The following is a 19,401-nucleotide window of genomic DNA, read 5'->3' as shown; positions in this document are numbered from 1 at the left end:
GAATGAGATAATATTTTGAGTTTCAACATCAAAACCTGTTGGTGGTTTTTTTTTTTAAGTTATATATCATGGCTACATTTTATAAGTTGAGTAAGAGACTTCATATTTGAATGTGTTAATTGCGTCCACAGAGTCAGTGTAGAAATAGCGAGTGCTTGGTCAAGTCGTACTGTTTTCACTGGTTCTGTCTTCCTTTGTATAAGTGCTCTGAAGAGACTTGTTTCTTAAAGCTACTTCACGAGGTAATGTATTCTCTTATGAACAGATGTTCTATGAGTACTAAAAATTGGTAGCTTCTGAGGGGAAAATACATAGTTTTGCATATTTAATTGGATTCCTTCCCCATCCCCAATGTTACTACTTCTGTCTTCTAAAAGAATCACACTTTTCCTCTGTAATGCCTTGCAAGGAAAGAATCTATGTTTTTGTCGAGCTTAGTTTTCTGTGGATTTCTGACTGAGAAAATCTAAAAGCTATTGCATCTGACTTATTACTAGGAAAACTTATTTTACTTTGAGCATACTATATGTAATTGCCAGCGCTGTTTGTCCCTTCCCATCAGTGTTTTCTACTTTGATTAATCAGGGATTCTGTATTGGCAGTTACTGATTACGTTTTTTGTAAGTGTAAAGACATGATACCAGGATATCTAAACAAAAGGAATGAATTTTGGATTTTTAAGACACTCAATGTCTATGGAAAGTAACTTTCTTAGTTAATATAAATTGAAAGTGTGGAGTGATACATTAAGCTATTTCAGGGTGTCTTTCTAGTACTTACCGTTCTTTCAGAGAAACTGGGCTAGTAGAAGACTTCCAGAATGCGGTGGGCAGTTAACGTTGTGGTACAAATTGCTCCATCAGAATGAATGTACCATAAATGCTGAAGATTCTTTAGATTTGCAGTTGCAGTGTATTTCTGCCTGGAGGCAGAAGAAGAAAGAAGGAAACTTAAGGCATAGTTGTTTTCTTAGAGGAAGCTTCTCAAATACACAGAATCATAGAATGATTTGGGTTGGAAGGGACCTTAAGGATCATCTCGTTCCAAGTCCCTGCCCTGGGCAGGGACACCTCCCACCAGCCCAGGTTGCTCCAAGCCCCGGCCAACCTGGCCTTGAACCCCTCCAGGGATGGGGCAGCCACAGCTTCTCTGGGCAACCTGGGCCAGGGGCTCACCGCCCTCACAGCAAACAATTTCTGCCTCACATCTCATCTCAGTCTCCCCTCTTGCAGTATAAAACTGTTCCCCCTTGTCCCATGGCTCCTCTCCCTGCTCCAGAGTCCCTCCCCAGCTTCCCTGGAGCCCCTTGAGGGACTGGAAGGTCTCCCCGGAGCCTTCTCTTCTCCAGGCTGAACTACACATCCTGGAAGTTATCTGTCGTGTTAAGAACTGCATTTGTCACTGACTGGCTGAATTGGGCAGAACTTACTCAACACTCATTTGGGCGCTAATTTTCAGCCTTTCATCAGACTTGTGATACAGAAATATTTAATGTTATGGTGCATTAGATTACATTTAGAAGATACATTTATTTACTTGCTGGTGATTGTGCATTATAGCAATCCTAATGTGGTATTTCTTTTGTACTTGGATTATTATAAAGACTTTTTTTTTTATTGACACAGGGCTCCAGCACCTCTGACTGTATGTCAAAAACACTTGATTCAGCCAGTGCCCACTTTGCTGCATCTGCAGTGGTTAGTGCACCTGCTCCGAGTCGCAGTGACGTACCGAAGGAACAAAACGCCAGCCACAACAATATTAATGGTGTTGTCCAGCCTTCAGGTGATGACTTCTTAAAACTCGTGGTCTGCTGTGAGCTGAGAATATGTCAGCTGATCTTTTTTCTGATTTCTAAAAAACTACTTAATAAAAAAATCAAGTATATTAATTGTGATAGTTTTAAATATTGTTCTTTAAAATACTTTTGTGCAATGGTGTGTAGGTTATTATGGTAATAAAACTACCAAACGCTCTTTTACATTGGAAGAGCGTTGCTTCTGTTTTCTTCTGTAGGCTTTTATCTTTTGCTAATCTGTTGTGATCAGAAGCATAAGTGACAGCATTTTAAAAACAGTGTGAATGTGTAATTAAAAAAATAATTGCTTAAAACATTGTTAAGTACCTTGAGAAGGAAATAGAAAAGTTGCTGTGTTATTTGGTCATTATCTCACTTGAGTATTCAGACAAAAACATACTAATCAACTACTCCTAGCAGTTCTTTTGACATTACTGTAAGTTTCAGATTTCATTGCATTTAGATTCCTCCAAAATTCAGACAAAAATGTAGACATTGGCATCCCCCACCTTCCCTCTGCCCTCTCTCCTGAACGTCCATTGCCAGAAGCAGTAACGCCAGTCATGCTGGTGCAGCAGCCATGTAGCAGAGAGACAAATGTTATTTGGAATTTGACTGCAATAACAAATAAAAGGCTTTTAGAGTAATTTGTTGCTTTAACAGCTAATGATGTGATTAGTTTTATAGACCTTCTGCCAGGCTGGGTTAATGACAATATGAAATGAATAGAGGGGAGAAAAACCACAACTGAATAAAATCAATATACTGGAACAGTTCCAGGAAAGAAAAAGACAACTATGTATAATTCTCTAAGATTGTATCTGAGAGGGTAACGTTTTGGGGGGTGTAAGATCAGACACATGGTAGCATACCATGCCGATACGTGGTATACAGCTTTATGATTGATGAAAACCATTGCAAATATTATGTGTATAAAATTAGGCTTCTGTTAACGTTCTAAAGCTGTAAGTGGCAATGATGTAAAATAGCTATTTCTATTTAGGATCGGAAGATTTTTAAATGAGGAAATGTTAGCTAAAAGCAGATTTTTTTTCAGGAATAAGGATATAGGAGAAAATGTATCTAGTTTCCATTGTGATCGGAATCAGAATAGTGAATAACTAGGATACCAAGATGACGTTTGAGAACCTCTGGTTTGAAAATACGCTGTGAAACCTGAAGTTTCCCACAACTCTGGAGTGCAAACAGAGCACTGCAGCATAATCTGAAAGGAGTTTTCTATTTTGCCCACTCTTAGACCCCTAGTTTTGCTGCCTTGAGGGTGACTGATCCCCAGAACCTTCTTACGTTGCCAGCAGAACAAGGGAGGAGGTGATTAAAAGCATCAGAATTTGGCTTCAAAGCATCAGAATTTGGCTTCACAGTCAGTGTCTGAAGTTGCTCAGCTAAGGTGTTCTCCATTCGATTTATTTTCACGGGGAATGTTGCCCCTTTAAGGCATCCAAAATGAAGCATACAAAGTTGGGCAGTGAAAGTTCTTTGTCATATAGTAACTTCTTCCACTTTCTGATGTTCTTGTGAATGAAAAAAAAAAAACCCAGGAAATATTTCTAATGTGAATTTCTGAAGTGAATCTTTAAAAAACAGATTCTTGCACAATTCCAGTGACACATATAATCAAAGCATTACCCTTGAGATTAATCTTTGTCTTTGAATCTAAGGAATGGCATATTTTTAATTAACAACATTTGTTTTGTAACAGGAACCTCTAGAACTTTGTACTCCACCAACATGGCTTTATCATCCAGCCCAGGGATTTCAACTGTACAGCTTGTAAGGACAGTTGGCCACACCACCACAAACCACTTAATTCCAGCATTGTGCACAAGCAGCCCTCAAACGCTTCCCATGAACAATTCTTGCCTGACAAACGCAGTGCACCTCAACAATGTCAGTGTTGTTTCTCCGGTCAATGTGCATATCAATACAAGGACTTCAGCACCATCGCCAACAGCCTTAAAACTTGCCACAGTTGCTGCCAGTATGGACAGAGTGCCAAAGGTAACTCCTAGCAGTGCCATCAGCAGTATAGCAAGGTAAGTCTCTAGCGAGCTGGAGCAGTTCTGGCTCACATTTGTGCTACATAAATGTCTCTATAGATGTGCCCAACTCTGCACTAGAGCACTAAATAGAATTGTTTGCACCTCTAGGAGACTTCTCAGTATAGCTTGAACCTCACAAAAACAGCCAGCTGCTGGCATCTTCAGTGTGGCCATGACAAACCACAAGAGCTGATTTTGTAGATTAACCCCCAAGTGGTTTGCGCTGATTTTCTAGTAAACTTCAGTTGTGTTTAAAATGGCTTCAGTTTAACCTTTTTCATTTGTCCCTTCTCATGCAGCATTTTCAGGTAGATTCTATCAAACTCTCCGCAAGTTCTCTCCATAACTTTTGTCCCCATATGGTAAGATGCAGGCTGGCACATACCTATTTTATATATACATACAGATATATGTGTTATATATTCATGTAAGATAAAACCAGATATGTGTCAGCCTTCATTTTACTTATATAAATAGATGTTTATCTCATTGAACAGCAGCACTATTATTTCAGGATACTTAGAAGATGTTTCACAGGAGTGTGAGGAGCTTGCAGCTGGCCAAGTTTTCTGAAAATGACAATATTTGGGCTTTGTTTTAAGTCTCTGCTGGTTTGTGTGATGCTTAAAAAAAGTCACATCTGTTTATGAATTAGAAGAGTAAAAAATGGATATTAGCAAATGTGGCTTACTGATTATTTCATAATGCTTCTGGAGAGGTTAAAAAGAGCTTTTTGAGATGGAAAATTGCATGTATAATTTAGTAACTGCATAGATTGAGAAAAAGGTATTTTTAAATTAGCCAGCGTGCCTTAAAGTGTACTTATTTATCATGAATGCATTTAGTTTTTATTTCCCTCAAGTCAGAGAGGTATTTCAAGTCAGGTCAGCATATGCCTTGAAAAGTACTACCTTAGCTGAGTAGGTCTTAGCCTTCTCTACAGAGGATGATAATAAATTAGAAAAATATTTAAGATTTCTTGTGCTAGTGCTAAAGCGGAATTGGGGGTGGAGGGGAAACTGTTAGAACAGTGCTTTGCTCACTAACAGAATAATCGGTACTGAGTCATCATGGTATATCTTGACTTTGCTCCTTCAGGAGATTTTTGACCTTTTAGTACTCTTATCCATAATTTACGCTGGTAATTTACAGTTAAATGCAGTAATTTGTAGAAGGGACTGCACTGTCAGTGGAGTAAAAGCAGTTCTTAAATGCCAGTATTTAATTTTAAGTAATCTGTTTCCAGTGTATGTGCTAAGGTCTCTCCCTAATCCAGGTAACAGCTGTGTAAAAACACATAGCACATGTAAGAAATTAGTGAAACTGAGTATGGAAGCGTTGATGTTCTACCTGTAACTGTTGAATATTTCTTTTCTTGCAGAGAGAACCATGAACCAGAACGACTGGGTTTAAATGGCATAGCAGAGACAACAGTAGCCATGGAAGTGACATAACCTCAGAGCAGTGTCTCAACCTGTGCTAATGGTGTAGTCATTTATATTCCAACTGAATGCAAAATACAGCACTCTGTGGATCACAGAGAACTAAAATGGACCTAAATGGACTATCATTATATCGTGTATTAAGTCGATATATAATGTAAATTTTGTAAAATTGGGAAAATCACTACCTTGTAAAATAGTTTATTTGTATCATCAATATTATTTCTGTTACTTGAATAGTAGATATTCATCATCATGCTTTTGCACTTGAATTTGCAACTGAATGGATTAAAAAATAATTCTTTAATGGGATCATGAGCATGAAATGGGATCCTGCATCACTTGTTTTAACTATTTATTTTGCCATGTTTACATTTTGTATCTTGTACAAATAAATCCAACTTTGTGTCTAAAAAAAAAAGTTAAAGATTCATAGCTAGGAAACAAAATTCTTGTAATTTTTTTCTAAAGGAAATGTAAAGTTTTCACTTGGTTCATTTTGTTTCACAATTTGACTAGATGGACTTTTTGGTAAATACTTTAGTGGCATTTCACTGTCAAATATGAAGTTCAAGGCAAAATAGTATTTTCTATTACTGTGCAGGGGAAAGGGATGGATCGATACATGCAAATTTAATGTAGTAACTCACTTTTCCATATATTTTGAATGTATATTTCTATTTATAATACCAGTTTATAAAAAATAATTACACAGGAAAAAAACTGACTAGGAAAATTATGCATCTAGCACATATAAAATTGTGCAGATATGAGAAAATTTTCAACTGATTACATTTTATCTGAAGACTGCATATTTTAACCGGCTTTAAAACTGTAACACACCACATAAAGGATATTTTACCAGGTATGTATTGCATTATATATCATTGCAATAATTAATTATTGGATGTCTAGATATCGAGCCATCCCAGGTGGTGGGGGGGAGGGAGGGTTGTGGCAAGATTGTCTTTTCAATTTTGGAGAGTTTTCCTGTGGCTACAAGGCAAGTAACGGGTTGGAAAAAGTCTGACTGTAAGCGTTGGACACCTTCGTAGTGTAGTGTTTTAGTGACTTTTTTTATACGGTTCTTGTAAATTAGATACGTGTAGTGGTGTTTCAGAATGTTTGTTTATGCACTAGTTCAGACAACTTTCCCTGTTACTTGTTCTTGATAAGTGAAAACTGCAGGGAAATAAAAATACATATCAAAACATAGACATGTTGCATATGTGTTTATTTCACAATGTGCAAGCAATGTAAGCGTAAATTTTACAGGCTATTGCTGGTCTTTCGGCGATTGTTTGACCAAAGCATACGCGCTTTTTTCCAAAAGGTTTCCGTTTATGTGGTTATTTCCTGTGCTCACAGTATACGGTAGGGGAGGGATGGTCTGGTAGTTGGGACCTGAGACCTGGGAATAATCCGGACATGACAGTCTCTTGTTCTGCCAAAGAAACTTGAGGTATTACTTTGTGTGAATCACTTGAATATTCTACTGTTTGGTTCTCCAGGTGTAATTTGGATAGTGTTTCTGTACTGTAGAATCATTGAGGTTGGAAGCAATCTCGAGATGTTGTCTGTTCCAGCCCTCTCCCCCAGGAAAGTCAAGATAGGATTTGCCTGTATGTCATGCAGTCAGTGTATTTTTCTTCTTGGCTTTATATATAGAAAGAGCTATTTTTACTGTAAGTTATGTTTAAACATGTGCTGTCTTATGTCCTGTAAGTTAAAAGTTTTGACAGTTAAAAACACTTGCAGAGCTTTAAATACTGGGAGCTTGTCAGAAACTCAGATGCCTAAAATTAACTATTTTTTGCTTAACTGATGCTTTACTTTGTATTCTGCGTGAAGTCTGCACGGAGAGATGATAATAGATGGTATCTGTTGACAATAGTCAGAGGAACCCAGGACACTTGAGTGTCACTGCTGTGGTCAGTTGAGGGGCAGTGGCAGGACTGGGGGTGTCAGCACAAGGGGGAGGCACCTGAGCAAAGGTGCTTACTCGTGGCTCTTTCTGCACCATGCCTTCACAGGAGCTGCTGCTCCCTGACAAATTGGTGTTTACGCGTATGTCTAAGGTTTTCTGTGGAAATTGGTTCATTTCTGGGAATGACTATGACCTACGTAGTCTGAAGTATGAATTAATATTTTTTGAAAGCAGAATTGTTGCAAAACAGAGTCCAAAAAAAAAAAAGAAGTTGTCCTCCTTGATATATCAAAATAACCTTGCTTCTCTAACATGTCCCCAAAACCCTTTTGAGGTTTAATAAAAACATGAAGTCATTTCTTCTGCGGATTGAAAGTTGTACGCTTAGCTATGGAGCTCTGTAGTAGAGACTCTTCTCGCTACGAACATAGATCACTTCGATGGACCAAAAATGTCCCTAAGATTGCTGTGTATCTATGACTTAGTATAGTCTAATCGTCATCTAATTACTTAGAAGCTCCAGCTAAAGGCTTTTTAACTTTTAATAGATTTTGGAAAAATGTGAGGTGGAGAAAAGGATTTCATAAACTCCAAAGCTCTGTGGCAAGTGTGCTGTATCATAGAATCATAGGGTTGGAAGGGCCCTCTGGAGATCATCCCGTCCAACCCCCTGCCAGAGCAGGGTCACCCAGAGCAGGTGGCACAGGAACGCGTCCAGGCGGGTTTGAATGTCTCCAGAGACGGAGACTCCACCACCTCTCTGGGCAGCCTGTGCCAGGGCTCTGCCACCCTCAGGGTAAAGAAGTTCCTCCTCATGTTTAGGTGGAACTTCCTGTGGTCAAGTTTGAATGAGTTTCATTTAAAGGATTAGTATTGACATAGCTTTTTGTAAAGTAGAACTGTAACAGTTGTCTTAAGAATTTCTAGCAATTAATTGTGTGCCTCAAGTGCAAGAAAAGGAGAGTGATGAATAATGCTGTAGTCCATAGAAATCTTCATTAAAAAAAAAAAAAAGGGAGCATTGTTAGAAAGTTTACTTTCTCCTGATAGTGGTATGCAGCAGGGAACACCAGAGACTGAGTTATTTTTGTGCACTGTTCAAAAGTGTGTGTTGAGTATATGACACCTTTCTCTTCTTAATTCCATTATTTGAACATCATGCGCATCTGCAATATGATTTGCATAGTGATTTCTGGTTTATTACGTATTGGGGAAGGCTGTTCAGGTAAGATTTTTGAATATCTACAGCAATTTATATCGGACTTAAAGTGTAATGTGAAGTTTTCCCTTAAATGTCAGATGCTAAAAAAAAATTATTCTTTTTCTGAGGGTTATCAAATTTATTTAATCTATAGACTGACTGGAGTTTTGGTACATGTTTAATAGTAGGCATCTTGTTTTTGCTTCTGCTGTAGGGCTTTTCCTTCCCTTTCCAAAGAACATCTCCACAATATCCTATTCTATTTACAGAGCTGTTCCCTTTTCTTTAATCCTCCGCAGTAGACTATGTGCGGGTTCCCCCGCTCCCGTCCCCCTCTCCAAACAAGAAGACCGGGACTGCAGCCCTTTGCGGTTTTCCTGAGGGTTCTGACTTTGAGACTCCTTTTCCTTCCCTGTTTGTCCTTTTTCCTCTACTACCTCCAACTCCTTTGTAGAGAATAACAGACATGTTTCCTCTTTCCTTATTACAGTAATTGTGATTTTTTTGAAGCAGAATCCTCAGACAGTGCAGCCTTCCAGGAGGTGACCAATTTATCCTGAGGTGGACTTGGCATCATGCTCACATCCATCCTCGTGTTTTCCAGTACCATTCAGGAAGAACTGCTCAGCCCTTCAGAATAGAGGGTCCTGGTAGAAACTTGCATCTTCAAACAGGAAGGCTCTGAAGGCAACAGCAAACTGACCACTCCATACAGGACTGTCATCTCAACAGACTTCCTGGATTTGACTTCAGATAAATGGTTTCAAATCTCACTTCCCTATTTCTTCTGCTTCTAGGTTTTGCAATATTCAGACGACTTCTTAGAAGGATGGAGAATAACCTTCATAAATCAAAGCACATCTTCACAGTAAAATGCTACTTGGGAAAGAAGAAAAAAGGAAGGACGTGTCTGTAACAGGGAGAGGAAATGTTTCCTGTGTAGCAGCAGATCCAGGCAATATAAGTTGGGTTAGCTATTAAGATCCAAGTGTCTGAACGAAGGCACATGGTGGATAATTGGCTTTCTTCTGGTCTAACCAGCTAATTATGTGGAAAACATTAGATATGGGCAATTGCTGTCTGTGAGCCAAAGCAAGGCTGGGTGAGTTGAATCTCCCAGGGAAGCCATCCAGACCGGTCAAGATGGAAACAGTGGAATGTTGGGGTGTGGAGTCCTGCTGTGGAACCACTTGTACCCTGGAAGTGCCCTAAAGCAGGCAGCTGCTTGGAAGGGGATTTCTCAGGAAAATAACAGGTGGTTTTAGGGTAAGGGCAGTGTTCCTTGAAGCCATGGCTGATTCACAATGAGGGCTCTTGTGCTTCCCAGCACGTTGTACCATACCTGCACTATCTGGAGTTTCTCATTCTGGGGAGTCTGTTGCTTGTCTTTACGAGAGGTCACGTTACAGACACCCTGCTACATTGCTCTAGCCTACATAGAAATAAAGCAGCCTTCTAGCTATTTGCAGAGTGCCTGAATGCATTTAATGGCAGCATTTCTCTTGTAGGCCAGTGATAATGTGTGAGAACAGCATATATATGAAATGGGAATATATTTGGGTAATTTCTTCACAAAGCTTTACTTAAATGGCCAGAAGGAGAATGAGAAGATGCAGTACTGAGAGAATGTAATACTGATTGCATTTCTATTTGGTAAGAAAGTCCACTGGCTAAGATGATGAGTTCCAAGCAGGCTGCCATTCTTGCTCATAGGTTATTCTGTCCTTTAAGCAGCCAGCTCACCAAGTAGTGACCTTGTGTGCCTTGTCCTCCTCCTAGTGAGTATGAAACCTTCTTAAAGAAGTGACTGTTAACTGACCGAAGGTAGCTGCATCCTGCGCCTTCACTGACTGTGTAAGGGAAAAGCTAGGAGTGCCAGCATCCTACTTGCACGAACCCAACTGCAGTGGCTGAAGCGAGGTGATGAGACGTTCTCATTTGTCCTGAAATTGGTTTGATTGTGTGCCATCCTGCTGCACTGAGGGTCGGTACCCAAAGTGACATTCCCTAGTGTGAGAACGTTTCTTTCTGAAGTGCCTTTCTGTTATACAGGAGGAAAAGGCAGTTTCAAGTTAAGTTCCTTGTTTTCTCAGTGACTTGCTTGTTTGTTTCCAAGTCACCTAGTGTATCTCAGCATGCAATCTGTGTATGCTTTCGGATTTTTTTTAATGGTGTAATCTCAAAAATTAATGAGGATCACCCATGCAAGTTACATTTTGCTATGAATTTAACCCCATTTAATCACAGGCTGTATTGTCACCCAGTAACTACTGTTTAAAGACAAAAAAAAAAAAAAGAATGTAGTTGGAATAGGACTAAAATCTGAAAAGTGAAAGGGAATAACAGTGAAGCAGCTGAACTGCTTCCTGAACATGGACTACGTCCACTCCTTTCTCTGAGCATCAACATCATCTTCCCATTCTTGCTCCATACGTGGTAGTGTTGAAAGTGGCCGTCCCTGTACCAGCTGTGAAAATAACGTAGTGCCACCCAGCATCCCTCCCCAGTCTCAGGGCAGGTGGATGCACACGCATGCAGAGACATGGCCCAAAACTGCCTGTGCAGAAGATTTGAGAGATGTCTCGAGCCCTGTTGATGTGCCAGAATAATAGCCTATCCACTCTATCCCAGTTAACGCTGCTTTTTTTTTTCTAGTTAAAATTGTTTCTGCGACTAAGAATGGGAAAATATGTTTAGTCCAATCTGGCTTCAATCCATTACACACTGATTTAACTCTTAGCACAAATGTAATTACACAGGGAGGATAATGTAGAAAGATCAATTAGAGAGCAAGGGGCAAATGAAGGAGGGAGGCAATTAATTAAGGCTATACTATAGCAGATAATGATAAGAGGAAATTTTAACAGGACAGCTGCATCGGCCTAAATCCTTTGTCCTTCTAAATCCAGGAGTACACAACCACTTCCTTAGAGTTCTGACAGATACAATGCAAAGACTCAGACTACAGCACCATACCTATCCTGTTGTATTCTGGCAGGATCTTACCTATTCAGGAATGTCTGAAAAAAAAAAAAAAAAAATAGACTAGTACTGTGCCTGGCAGCTGGTGAACTGTCCTAAGGATAGCAGGAAGAAGTTAATGGGGTGGAAGATGATGAACTGACCAAGGTTAGGCACAATTAATAGTTACACTTTCAAAGCCCCAGGAGCAGTTCAGATTTTTGACGGCAATGCAAGGCCCTGCTTCAGCAAGCTGGGCTGTAGCCCCGTGTGCCCTGACTCCAGCCCCCCGGGACGGGCTGGTGGCAGCTAGCTGTGAATTGATGGCAGCTTGGTGCTCGCTTTCCCACCATCGCTGTTAATGCTTCACCGACTCTTCCTGAATTAATGTTATTTCATTGAACCCTGCCCTGGGGATAAAGCAATGCTGAAAATAACATCATCCCCCATCTTCCCGATGATGATCTGACTGGACTAGTCATCGTGGTTTTAAATCAACAGCTGTGTAAGTGACACCAGAAGATGGCATCATCTGCCTGTAATGCTGTTTAACTCTTTCTGGACCTTCATGCATGAAGGTGGTGTTTTTTCCACAGTGTATTTGGTGTAGAGGCTTTGTGTTTTGGGGTTGTGGGGTATTTTAGTGCATTCGGGCTTTTTTGTTTAGTTGGTTGGAATTTTTATGATTGCTTTATAGCTTCCTATAGTTAAGGAAGACTTCTTCCCCCCTCCCCCCCCCCCCCCCAAGTTACAATCCTTTAATTTGGGTTATTTATTGAGTAACCCAAATGAAAGGATTGTAACTTGGAAAAATATTTTGAGTGTTGAATAATCAACTATAACATTTTGCTGTTTTATACAAAGTGGTAAAAATTTATTTACTTTTAGCAAACCCATTTTTTATGGGAGTGTTAACACGATGTATATGACTAGGCATAATGTGAATAATTTATATGAATATTGAGATTTATGTGTGTACGTAACATACTTTAAGTACATACTTCAAAATAAGCATATATTGAAGTGTTTTGCAAATCAGAAACTACGGCTGCTCTGAAACTCCCTGCTAGCATAGCCCAAACACTTCCTGATGGAGTTCCTTTTGACTAGTGGGAGGTGTCCCTACCCATGGCAGGGGGGTTGGAACTAGATGATCTTTAAGGTCCCTTCCAACCCGAACCATTCTGTGATTCTATGAGTGGCAGTGCCCTAGTTCCTAATCCGACCTTTCTGTGGAAGGGTGAGAAAGGAACCCCCGTGGCCCCTGATCACCAACAAAATCATTACCTCTCTGATCAAAGGACATGTTCCTTCTGGGGTAATCATCTCGAGTGACTAAGAGTGCCAGTTATGCAGATCCTATACATCTTGCTATTAAATTTTTCCTTTGCCTGGACAAATGGTCATATAGCCCAGTCTCTCCTGAACTGCGGGTATGTCTCCTTGCCTTTGGTGATGCATGGGTGTGCAGATTAGGTTGTCTCTGTGTCCCAGTGCTTCCTAGCTGCCTTCTCAGCACTCTTTAGCTCATGTTGTTGCCTATTCTTCAGTCTTTGGCTTCCTTTATTTTTTTTTTTATTCCTGTTGAACACTTTATGTTCTGGCTTTGTAAACATTGCCCCTGATGCACTCCTAACAGTGTCTTTTGGTGTCTGTGGGACGTTAACCATCCTTGACGTTTGAAATTGGATTTTGTCCTGGGGATCCCAACCCTTTTCGTACCTCCTGCAAGAAATCCTTTACTACCACTTCACCCATAGACGTATCTCAGCACTGATGACACAGGCATATCATCAAATTTCAGCTTGATGGCCATTGCTGAGACACCAGGATCGATAGAACCTACATTAAAGCTGCTTTCCCTGCTGATAAGATACTCCCCTGGCCAGTACTGGTGTCAGTTCGTGGCACTGAATTTTTAAAGACAGCAGAAATTCACCATCGTTGTTTTCTTTCTCCTGAAGCTCTTTCCCAACTCCAAAGCACATTCCTGGAGCCCAGAAGTGATGAAAGGAAGCGATGTTCTTTTGGCTCCGTGGATAGGAAACTGGTTTTTCACTTCTGAAATACTTAGGTGTTTATTCCCTTATTCCTGTGGGATTGTCACTATCAAACTCCACATTTTGCTGTTCAGAACCTCTACCGCATGCCCCTTTCTTGTTTTTCCTGCAGCCTCACCAGCTTGGATATATTGGCGGCTCATCTGCAGAGAAACAGAATCTCGTTTTTTCTCTTATGGCTGTCCCCCTTTGCCCCAGTTTTCGAGGAGGGGATTTGTTATTCCCTTTGGAGAACTCTGCCATCACGGGCCGTTTAGTGAACTGTCCCAGGTGAGGTTGGCTCAGCTTGAGAATTTCTTCAGGAACAATCAGAAGTTGCTGTCAAACTATGTCTTGGTATCTAGCTGGAGAACTTGCCCTACAGTTGTAGGAAAATGAGATGACATCAAGGTTTGCTTTCTTTTACTTTTGTGTAACCAATAGCAAGAAAATCCTCTTGTGTTCTGGTAAGCCAAGCAGAGCATAGCTGTTGTGGTGTTCCTTGTAAGTACATCATCTGAAAAAAGCCATGGCTTCAGGAATGAAGGAAATTAATATTGGTAATGCTTAAGAGTGCAAGTATGACTGCTTTTTGGCGTCTCGATAGTTCATGGTTTTTTGTGAAGCAGTTTCACAATAAACTGTAAATCATACCTTCCATCACTCTAAGTGAGGTACCACAGCAGCGTGGGAGGAGCTCACAGGCTCAAGGGGGTTCCGATCACTCCTGAATCTGGCTGAAAACTAATGTTCCTAGGAGGCTGCTTAACTCGGTTATCTGGTAATAAGTAGTAAAAATAGCAGCTTTGTGACAATATGGTATTGTCTACAATACAGATAACGTGGTATTGTTTGTGAGAGAATTGCGAAGAAGAGATGGCTCTTCAGTGCATTCTTACTGATTGGAGATTATACCTACTCTGATAGGAAAATAGAGGTTCGCCTATCTTGCTACAAAATGAGCTCTCAATAATGGAGAAAAATAAGGATTAATTCATCGAAATGGTTGTCCTTTATGACTAAGCCCCTACTTGTCATGACTTACGAATTTGCTATTCAGGGTAAAAGCTTGAAACATAAGAGAAATAAAAGGGCTAGATAATTGGTAATCCATGGGAATAAATCACATTATATAATAATGTCTTATCACATACTGCACATTGCTAACTCTCCCTGATGTAATTGCTTTTAAGAAGGGCACGAGAGCCTTTGTAAGTAGCCTGCTCTTCTCACATCCACATCAGGTAATGAGGACAACCGCTGGGGCTAGAAGAAATGGAAAGCTCCGTAGAAATGCTGAAGAACTGACCACTGTCATCTTAATTCTGTGACTGAGGAGAATTTAATGAAACTGGTGCTCTGTTCTTTGGAGGAAACCTGTTTCAGGAGTAGCTGAAGGCTTTCCTAACGACAGCAACAGTTGTTGCAAGGAGGTAGACTGCTTAAAGATATGTGTAGGGGAAAAATGGAGGAGGAGAAGACTACTTGTGCTATGTCAGGCTGTTTCAGATGACTTTAATACAGTGAAATGAACTAGCCTTGGCACAGGGTTGGAGGCAGGAGGGTAAGTTGCTGGTGTTTTTAGCAGGCAAGAAAGAAATATGGCCATGCTTCTTGTCAGTGAGCGAAGGGGAGGAGGAGGAGGACAGCACCCCTGAAGTGCAGGAACAGGCTCCAGACTTTGTCTTTCCCAGATGCTGATTCACTGACTGCAGCGTGACAAACTTCTTGTAAATTTAACAAGGTCAAAGCGTCACCCACATATGCTATTGCTGCTTCTTTTCCTCACAGAAAATAAGGGTAATGTAATGAAGGGAAGCATTGGTGTTCATTACATCCCTGGGCTCTCTCCCAGGAATAAATGTCCTTTAACCTGGTCATAGATCTGTTGGAGCACAGGTGTCCACTCTTTTCTCCTCCTTCCTCTCCTTTTCCCTGAGAGAGCAGCCGCACCTGGAGGCCTAAAACTGGGGCAGACAAAGCCAGGTGAAAATTAAATACCTGCTCCCTGTTGTGCGGTTTTGTTTGATACACCTCCGCTGTCGAGCATAACCGTAGTCCTCCGTTAATCGCTATAATTAACGAAGAGGTGGTGGGGAAAGCGGTCCGGCCCTCCCTTCGCTCCTTGGCGGCCGTGAGGGGGCCGCCGCTGAGGCGAAGCCGTTGGGACCGTTAGAGCCGTTGGCGGCCGCCACCTGCCGCGCGGACTACGCCTCCCGGCAGCCCCCGCGCGCTGCGGCGGAGCCCGGGGGCGCTGAGGGGAGGCTCAGGAGCGGCTGAGGGGGCGCAGGCTGCGCGCCGCGCCGCACCGCCCCGCCCCGCACCGCGCAGCCGCGCCGGGGCGGGGGCCGGGGCCAGCCGGCGTCTGCGGCACCTGCCCGGCGGAGCGCCTCGCTCCCTGCGGCCGGCGCCCGCCCGCCCGCCGAGATGGCGGATCCCGCAGAGTGCAGCATCAAAGTGATGTGCCGGTTCCGGCCCCTCAACGAGGCAGAGATCCTCCGGGGGGACAAATTCATCCCCAAATTCAAGGGCGAGGAGACGGTGGTCATCGGGGTGAGTTTGCCGCAGACCCTCTCTCCCCACCGCGCGGCGCCGTGACGGGGCGAGCATCCCCCCTCCCCGGGGAGAGCGTCTCCTCCCCGGGGCGAGCATCCCCTCCCGGCGGTCCCGCACCCGCCGCCGGGCCCCGCGCCCATTGTTCCCGCTGCGGCGGAGCGAGGGAGGGGCGGCGGCGCTCCCCGCTCTCCTCCGGCGGGGCTGGGTCTCCCCCAGCTCCTGTTCGGGGTCTGGGCTCCCCGCTCCCCTGGGTCGCCCACCGGGCCCGGTGAGGGGTGGGGGCGCGGGGGCGGCCGCCGGCGGCGGCGCTGATGTCATGCCGGTGACTGGGCATGCTCGCCGGCGCTCCGCGGGGGCGGCCGTCCGCGCCCCCGGGGCCGCGCAGCATCCTCCGCACCCGCGCAGCATCCCCCGCCGGCGCGGAGCACTGCGGGGCGAGACAAAAAGCCGAGCCGGCTGCGGAATGCCGGGCTGCTCCCCCGGGAGAGGCGGTGTCCCGGCGGGGGGGTGCGCTGTGCTCGTCCCGCCTGGCTGCTGGGCAGCGCTGGTGGTGTCTGGTGGCTGCTGGGCGGCACTGGCAGGACCCGCCGAGTCCCTGCGGAACAACCGGTGCACAAGCACCATTAGTTAAAATGATCCACGCAAGGTGAAGTTTTTTTTCCTCTCATTGGAAAAAAACCGAATTTAAACATCAAGTCACTACCAGCTTATAGCAATGACATATCCAAACTCTGCGTTTTCCCTGCGTTTTGTAGGGGAAAACATGCTTTGTGGGCTGTTCGCAAGAGCAAAGGCTTTAAAATGAACAAAGCGTGCGTGTGTCGGGGCCCTCCGTGGCTCCTTGGACAAGTGTTGAATATGGCGCAGCGCGTTCGTCAGCCCTGCACGGCAAAGTGCCTTTTGCTTTTCCTTCCCGCAGCCCAAGCTTTCCAAAGCAGGTGGCTTGGCTGGGGTTGTGTTCAGGAGGCTGATGGTGCTCATGTTGGTGGGTGTTCATAGATAGTACCGAGCACTTGAGTTATATTTTTGGTTTACTGTCTAACCAGACCATGTCTTTGGTGCTTTGTTTTATATATTGGTCTACTGTGGTTAAACCGATGATATGATCCATACTGTACTATGATAAGGAGATCTTAAAACTAATTGATGATACAAAGAATGAGCAATTTCTTGTATGATTTGTCAAGGTTCTTATTAAAACCTCGAGTTTTTAAGAAACTTTTTTCATGAAAGTTGCAAGACTGTTATGGAAAAGCAAAGAAAAAAATTACTCAATTCTGGACATACATGGCTAACTTGTTTTTTCTTAATTTGTTTTTATTAAATGTTTTCTGTGTAGCCAAATTAATTTTCTTTATCTGAAGGTTAAAGTCGTAACACCCAGAACAGTCTGTTAACAATAGAATAATCAAATTAGTTACCAATCTCAGTCAGCAATTGAAGGCTGTCTTTGGTCAACAAATACTTGGAACGAAAGCGTAACTGTAGCACAGTCATTTGGATGCTAAAGAAACAAAAGTCAGCAAAATGCTGTCCCCCCTTTAAATAAATAAACCCTCAGATGTATTAAAAGTAGATTAAAATACATCTACTGCAAATCCTTTAACGATGTTATCTTTTTAAGAGAAGCATAATTTAGAATTTTTTTATCCCACCTAAGCGAATGTGCAAGTATATGATGTATCTTTCTCTAGAAAGTATCGGTTGTCTGGGAAAACAGTAACTGTGATGCTTTGAAAAAGATATCTATATCTTGCAGACAGGATATAATTCCTTTAGCAAAGGTAAAAAGGAAAAATACCAGCAACTGTCAATTTCCTACCATGGAAGTTTAAAAAAGTAGCTAGAGATAAACAAGAAAAGTGCATGTATCTATTTATTTATAGGAATACATATAAACATTTATTTTTAGATATATAAATGTTCACTTTGGCAGGATCATTTTTTGGGGCTTATTTTCCATCTTGAAAATCTAGTCAGAAGCTTAGAGTATGGCTTTCCTTTCCCTTCACAGGGCAAACCACAGGTCTTTTTTAGGTGCACATTTTAGTCATCTTAACTAGTGAAATATATCCTCAAATACTGCTGCTTTTTTTTCAAAGAGAAACCATCCGGCTCAGGTTCCCTGGGGATATTTGTAGTTTTGTAAGTGTAAATGAACATGAAAATCTTTCCATATTCTTTGTCTTCTTTATTCGCAGTACCGAGCTCATTGAGCTTTAGTGTAACTTGATCTACAGTGGATGCCACTGCAGTACGTTAGTAGAAAGCAGTACCATTTGTTATTATTTACTGGTTTAGAGTGACTGCTTACATCCAACAAATAATGCCTGGCAGGGGGAAGGAATCCTAATTCTGGTGGAAGGCTCTATCAGAGTGGCCTTCCTTCTAGAAAAGCAGTATTTTAGCCTTCAAAAGCTCTTAGAAACATTACATAAAGCAAAAATAAACCAGAACCAAACACTTTTGTGTGTGTGTTTTACTATAGCATTTGAAAAACACTGCAATGCAGCTTTTATTTTTGTTCCATAAAATATTGGAAAGAAAGAGATTCTGTTAAAATTTAAAAAAACCAACCAAACCCACCAACACGCCCTTCCCCCCCATTGCCCCCCCCCCCCGCCCCGAGGAATTCTGTCATCACGTAAGAAAAATTAAAATATAAATGATTTAAAGGAAATGTCAATTTTTTTCCTGACTAGTGAGTCTGAACAAATTTACTTCTCCTTCCCAACAAACAATTGTGGGGAAAATGCTTTCTTTCTGAACCTCCCACCATCTCCTCCCATTATATTTCTCCAGTGCCTTGAGTAAGTTTTCCAACAAAAATTAAAGATCACAACTTGATGATATTTCTTGAAAACAAGCAGCAATGAAGGAAGTTTAACAACTTAGGCTTGAGTTTCCCCAGGATATCTTTCATGCCTTGACTAAAGCTGTATCTCTACGATGCCTGTGACTGCATGGTTCAGAGCTCTTTGTCGGGGAAGTCTTAGGACAATGTCCTAACTGTTCAAACCAGTTAAACCCCTCAGAATTGGGATTTGACCCTGTGTCTTATATTCTGTCCTCTTCCATCCGTCTTCATGAGCTTTGCACATGCAACGCAGTGAAGCATGGAAGATTAAAATGTCTTACCTTAAATTTTCCTCTGGTTAAAACAGAGAAAACCCACTGGATTTTGAATCTACTTTAAAGTTTTAAATATAAAAGCCTTTTAGATGTATCTCATCTTTAACCATGGCAGGAAAAGGTGATAGTGGTAAATCCATCTCTTTCTTTTGTGGTTAGCTACCCAACAGTCTCAAAAGACTGCAGTTTCATTTTATGTTTCTGCTCCTCTGCAACCTCAAGGTGACTCTCCGATTGATTGTGTTGGCTGACATACCTAAAAATGTATTTTTTTAGCTGGCT

At 42.1% G+C, this 19,401-nt stretch overlaps 2 protein-coding genes across 2 annotated transcripts in view; both read left to right on the top strand.

The window, feature by feature from the left end:
* EPC2 (enhancer of polycomb homolog 2) overlaps positions 1–6,516 on the top strand; it is a 49,512-nt gene extending 42,996 nt beyond the window's left edge. Inside the window, exons 12-14 of the mRNA XM_054208572.1 lie at positions 1,626–1,785; positions 3,522–3,855; positions 5,243–6,516. Of these exons, the coding sequence (XP_054064547.1) occupies positions 1,626–1,785; positions 3,522–3,855; positions 5,243–5,315 (567 nt within the window). The 3' untranslated portion in view covers positions 5,316–6,516. The remainder of the gene's footprint in view (positions 1–1,625; positions 1,786–3,521; positions 3,856–5,242) is intronic.
* A 9,329-nt stretch (positions 6,517–15,845) lies between these two features.
* The window catches only part of KIF5C (kinesin family member 5C), an 85,276-nt gene continuing 81,720 nt past the window's right edge, over positions 15,846–19,401 (top strand). Inside the window, exon 1 of the mRNA XM_054210196.1 lies at positions 15,846–15,984. Coding sequence (XP_054066171.1) covers positions 15,859–15,984 — 126 coding nt within the window. The 5' untranslated portion in view covers positions 15,846–15,858. The remainder of the gene's footprint in view (positions 15,985–19,401) is intronic.

The sequence above is a fragment of the Rissa tridactyla genome, chromosome 7, assembly GCF_028500815.1.
Source record: "Rissa tridactyla isolate bRisTri1 chromosome 7, bRisTri1.patW.cur.20221130, whole genome shotgun sequence".
NCBI lineage: Eukaryota > Metazoa > Chordata > Aves > Charadriiformes > Laridae > Rissa > Rissa tridactyla.
Note: the sequence above shows the minus strand (reverse complement) of the source record. Positions and strands in the feature narration are given on the sequence as shown.